General features: G+C 55.2%; 1 protein-coding gene across 1 annotated transcript; it reads right to left on the bottom strand.

Moving 5' to 3' along the window:
- Positions 1–773: 773 nt before the first annotated feature.
- On the bottom strand, positions 774–2,968 carry Mier2 (MIER family member 2; the record flags this gene model as incomplete). The annotated part of the gene is given in 3 exon segments (XM_055619161.1): positions 774–1,711; positions 1,953–2,367; positions 2,880–2,968. Coding segments are annotated over 3 exon segments (526 nt in total), but the record flags the coding sequence as incomplete, so codon positions are not given.
- Positions 2,969–5,848: the final 2,880 nt, after the last annotated feature.

The following is a 5,848-nucleotide window of genomic DNA, read 5'->3' as shown; positions in this document are numbered from 1 at the left end:
ATGCAGCCACTGAGACATATATATACAAATAAATATTTAAAAAGAAAAAAACAGGGCTACGAATACGTCCTTGCACATGGCCTGCCTGTCATGTGCAAGGCCTTGGGATGCATTCACAGCACTGGGGTGGAGGAGCCAAACCCAGGCAGGAGAATGACAGGTTCCAGACCAGCCTGGTCTACAGTCTGAGGCATTGTAGGCGACAAAGCAAGACTGTCTGAAAACAAAACAGAAAAACCATGCAAAACAATACAACAGTGACAACTTCAGAAAACAGAGAGAGCAGATGACATGCAGACTGTGGGCGGGCCTAGACTCTAAGTTAGTGATCTGGGTGGCAGGTTTACAGAGAAGGGCGGCTGGGAACACACCCGCCGTCCTACGTAAGGTACAGAAAAGCCTCCCCTCGGCCTGGGATTCCCAACTCCCATCTCCCCCATCACCCCCAGACATCCCCGACTCTGCTTTGGGCCCCACTGTCTAGACCCCAACCACCTCACTGGCAACCGTCCAGTCACCTGTGCCCCTCTCTCTGCAGTGCCCAAAGCAGTGATACCAGGTACAAGTTTCTGCTGGTGGCAGGGTACCTTCCAACCTACTGTCCCAGCAAGCACTGGCCTTGCCACCACAGCTCTGCCCACACATGTGCACTCTGCTTGGGATCCTGTGTGACCTACTGCCCTCAAGCGTTTCAGTCCTCGCAGTCACTCTGCCCAGAATCCTTAGAGTGACAAAGGCTACCCAGCCGCTGTCAATCCATCATCAGACACCCCGGGGCTTCAAATCAAGTTTAATAAATAAAATAGCGTTGGGCAAAGGCAGTCTCACATCACAGTGTCCTCGGTGGGGCGAGGGACGGTCGAGTCCAGCCGCAGAGGCTCACACAGCACCGCTCTGCCAACACCCGGCGGAGCTGCCTGCCCGGGGACCCCACTCCGAACTGTAAACACCAACATAAATAAAATGAGGGAGGCCGAGGACAAGATGGACCCAGCCATCCTGCTAGGAGCCTCCAAAGAACTGAGACCCACAGGACAGGTGGGTGGCAGGACGGCGCTTCCAGAGCTGTGCCCCAAGATGTCCCGAGGAGAGGGGCAGGAAGGGAGCGGACCACCTGCTCCTCACCCGCCTGGGCTGCTGAGGCCCCACCACGGCGCAGGGTGGGGGTGCAGGCAGGAGGCAGTTGGGGTATAAAGTGCGGCTTTTCCTGAAGTGGAGACGGCGAAGGGCCGAGAAAGGGTGGCCACAGGGCGAGGTATATGGCTCTGTGCCCCAAGGTCCCACGCTGAGCAGAGGCTGGCGGCCACAACCCCGCTGTGGTGGGAAAAGAGCTGGCCTGTGGAGGGTGCCTGGGCAGAGGCTGCTGGTGCGGAAGAGTCCTGCCCAAAACCCCAGGCAGCACCGCCTGCCCAGCCTCTGCTGGCTGAGGGGCCATGTTGGGACCGGCCCTCTTTGAACCCAGCTGCCAGGTTGACTCCATGGCACGATGGCAGCCTAGGGCTGTGGCGGTGCTGGATGCTGAGGTCTGGGGTCTGAAGTGCCCTGGCCACTTCACTGAGTCCCATCATGTTCTGAAGCAGAGAAGGCATCACACAGGCCTGCGCGGGAGGGGGTCAGGAAGACTGACGGGCAGGCCTGGCAGTGCCGCCATGTCCATTCTGAGCACACACGCCCACAGATGACCAGGGATCAACAGGTCATCACATTGCACCTATGGGAAACCATAAACAAAGGTCAGTGGCCAAGCAAGCCAGGATTCGACCATCCCAACCCACTGCCCGCACCCAAAACATAGACTGAGGCAGAGTGGGGACCTTGAAAAAGGAGAACACTAAAGAAACCTCAGAGGAGGTACACAGGACAGCTGCAACCCACTGGAGGCAGCTGTGGCCCTGGGCACTGGCCAGCCGCCTGTCCTTCAGCCTGTGGGAGATGCTAAGGATGACACTCACTGTGACAAGGGCTCTGAGCGCAATGTGGAGGCCGGGCACGCAGGATGGCCACTTAGGAAGGGATTCACATCCCCAATGCCAATGAGTCCAAATTCAGTCACCGACAAGGCCATCTGTGCTGGAGCCATGGGCTCTGCAGTGTCCTCGCTCAGATCCACAGGGCTGGACACAAGAGGCAGCTCCTCAGGTAGGGCAAGGTCCACAGCCAGCCTAGGGCTGATGCCTGGCTCTGGAGCAGCAGCCGGTGGGAGTTCAGCTGGGGCAGCCAGGCTGGTGGGCTGCTGGAGCAAGGGTGTGGCAGGGGGCTCATCCAGCTGCTGGAACGAACATGGTCCTGGCTCCAAGGACGGGACATCCTCTGAGGCCACTGAAGGCTGGTCAAGGCCACCAGCTGTGATGTCCACACTCAGAGGCTCTGAGGGGAGAATGGGGAATGATGTGAGCAGAGGCTCAGCTTCCCCTATAGCCTCACATGTTCCTCTCAGATATCACTGATGTGGGGCCTCCTTACAAAAAGGCCAGCTATGCCATGGGCCCAGCCACAGAGACCATACGGTCAGGAGCGGCCGAGGTCCACAGCTTTAGAAACAGACATCAGAAGAGATAAAACATCAGGGCCCTGCTGGGAAGAGTGAATGCTGGATGGTTCCACAAACCCACCAATAGCACACGGCATAACACAGGGAAGAACCATGGAGACATGATGACAGTACACTGAAACGAGGCCTGCGCCAGCAACAGCCTTCAGGAGGGGGATCCCTGCCCGTCCGTGTCTCCTGCAGGAAGGCACCTGTCTCCCCCCAGTCATTGGGTAAAAGAGGGTTGGCATCTGGGGGCAGGACCAAGCAGGCCCACTGCTCACAGCAGAAACTAACTGGTACAGACCTTGGGTTCCTCACCCACAAGCCCCACCTCATGTGAACTCACCCATGGGCACCCCTGCCTCAGACTCCTGCTCAGAGCATAGCCGGGCAGGGCCATCGGGGTCAAGACTGTCCAGGTCCTGCTCGGCATCCCTGTGGAAAGAGAGCTATGAGGAGAAGGAAGCCAGGAAAGGAGGACCCCACTGGGAGGGGCTGCCCCACACACCCCCATACCCACCCTGGCCAGGTGGCTAGCAAGAGCACGTACGTGGTTCCGGAGGAGACAAATTTCCTCCGGCCTAGCCGTGTCTGCTGGGCAAAGTAGTCGTAGCGCTCGGACTTCTTCCACAGGTAATAATACTCCACACACTCGCCCACTGACCGCGTGCGTACCTGTGTGGACCACAGGCAGGCTTTTGGCCTCACTGCAGGCCACAGGAGGCAGGAAAAGGGACCCCTACGGCCCCATGAGACCTCACCTACCGCCTATAGTCCCCACCAGTGACCCATCAACTAGCCCAGGGCTGCCTTTCCCTGACACTGAGCAGCTGCCTCCTGCACCTCAGACCCATGAACCCAGGGCACCTGTGCTGCTCCACATGCGTAGCAAGGAGCACACGGGTACCACAGACAGAGCCTCCAGCCAGAGGCAGCGCAAGTCCAGGATACTGGCCACTACTGTGAACATGGACTTGGAGCTATCCTCAAGACACAGTGCACACTGCAACGGGGCCCACTGCTTCTCATTTGCAAGGACAGCCCCTGGAGACATCACCTCTCAGGCATGTTTGCGAGGCTGGCTCCAGGGTTTACTAGAAAGCCCCCACTGCATACGGGTGGGGTCCAGGACGAATCAAAAGGAAACAAGGCAGCAGAGACCCAGATCTACCCTGTTGAGCAGCCACATAATGTCCCCATCTCCACGGTGCCTGTACCCTAACCACAACAAACAGCAGACATCCTCAAGATGTCTGTGGCCAGGGGTTTGCTCACAGCAACAAGTGACTTATACAGGAAATGGGGCTGAGGGGTGCCGCTGTGTGCAAGACCATGCGGTCCACCAGTGTCTGGGAGAACTACGAAAGAGTGTGGAGCTGAGCTAGAAGCTCCAGGCTCTAGCTCCTAGCAGAGCTTCATGGCCACACGTGAGAGAATCCAGAAGAGCAGAGGGAAACATGCATGGGGGGGGGGGGGGCAGCCAGGAGCTTCCCAAAGGGACAGGCTGGCCCAAGACCACTATGCTATGATTGGCAAAATCCTTAGCTGCCTGTTTGATTTCTGAATACTGGAGTGGGGCAAACTCAAAAGTAGCATACAGAGCTGGGCCTGGTAACACAGGCCTTTAATCCCAGCACACAGAGCTGGACCTGGTAACACAGGCCTTTAATCCCAGCACACAGAGCTGGGCCTGGTAACACAGGCCTTTAATCACAGCCGTCAGGAGGTGAGTTCAGTGCCATCCTGGTCCATATAGTGAGTTACAGAACAGCCAGGGCTACACAGAGAAACCACAGCCTTTGCTACGTTACTTCGTGGGTTCTTCTTTTTCCCACCCCATTTTTCCCCCTCCCCAGTTTCACCCCCTATCACTAGAAAGGAGAGAAACAAGTTTAGAGGGGAGAGAGACCAATCCTTGAATCTGATCTTTGTTTCTTCTTTAAGCACGACTACTAACAACCTGCAGCTGACCACCCTGAACGACCACCGACCACCAACCCTGACTCTCCGGGCCCTAGCATTTACTTACCCTCTGAAAGGTCCCCAGAATCCCGAACATCACACAACTGCAAAAACTATCTGCAGCTGGCAAAAAACATGCCTCTGCTACAGCACAGGGCAAATCAGTAAGCTGCTACAGACCATTCAAAGCAACCTCTTATCCCCACACCTGGGATCAAAATGAAAATATATTCTTTGTGTTTTTTAAAGAAACCAAAATTTCAGAATTCTCACTACAAGAAACTATCTTGAAAAACAAAACAAAACAAAAAAACAATAATAGGCACAGCTGCTCAATGAAAAAATATTTCAAAATGGGAAGGTCTGCTCATTGTGACTGAGGTCATTATAGGGCCCCTTCCTCAAAGCAAGTACCCAGGGCAGTGACTCCCCAGGTCCAGCCAAGGTACAGAGACCAGTGCAGCACTGGCACAGGGGCCACCACATGCGGGGCTGGCAAAAACACGTGGCAGCACCAAATACATGCCGCTGGCTTTGTAGACACAAAACGCAAGGACACGGGGTCATGGAGGCCTGCAGCAACGCCGCGGGGTCCAGAAGGTTCTGGTATGCCACTGGGCAGAGTGCCAACATTGAAGCCCAAGTTCCCATGGAGACACTAGGACACCTGCCAAGGCAAGCTGAAGCATGGGTGAAGCTGGCTACAGTGGTGGGGCTGCCTGAGACCACTGGAGGGCCAGGAGCCCATCATGAGCAGAACATGGGGCGTGGCGTGGGCAACCTGCCATGCGTGAGGTACCTCAGTGGTGCTCAGGCCTAGTCTTCCTTTGCTGTGCAAAAAGAACAGTGAGAGATACCCAGCACCACTGGACAGAAGTACAGAACTTGCAGTTTTGCTTTGGTTTGTTTGAGATTTTTATTTTTTTTTGTCTTGTTTTTATTTTTATTTTTTTAAAATGGGGTTTCTCTGTGTAACCTTGGCTGTCCTGAAACTCACTCTGTAGACCAGGCTGGCCTCCAACTGTGACCCCCGTGTGTGGACTAAAGGCGTGATCTACCATTCCTGGCAATTTATTCATTTTATGTGTATGAATATTTGCCTGCATGTATGTATGTACACCATGTGTGGGCCTGGGGCATATGCAAGTCAGAAGAGGCAGCCAAATCTCCTGGTACTGAAGCTGTAGACATTGTGAAGCACCACGCAGTGCAAGGAATCAAACTGGGGTCCTGTGCAAGGTCAGGAGTGCCCTTAACCCCTAAGCCATATCTCTCCAGTCTTTCCAGCCTATAACTTGTATTCAGATTTGCATCAAGTCTCAGAAGACACTGGACTGCTGGCTTCTGAACAAC

The sequence above is a fragment of the Psammomys obesus genome, unplaced genomic scaffold (genome assembly GCF_907164565.1).
Source record: "Psammomys obesus unplaced genomic scaffold, mPsaObe1.curated_primary_1811, whole genome shotgun sequence".
Classification (NCBI taxonomy): Eukaryota; Metazoa; Chordata; class Mammalia; order Rodentia; family Muridae; genus Psammomys; species Psammomys obesus.
The sequence above is the reverse complement of the archived record's forward strand: the minus strand, read 5'-3'. Positions and strand labels throughout refer to the sequence as shown.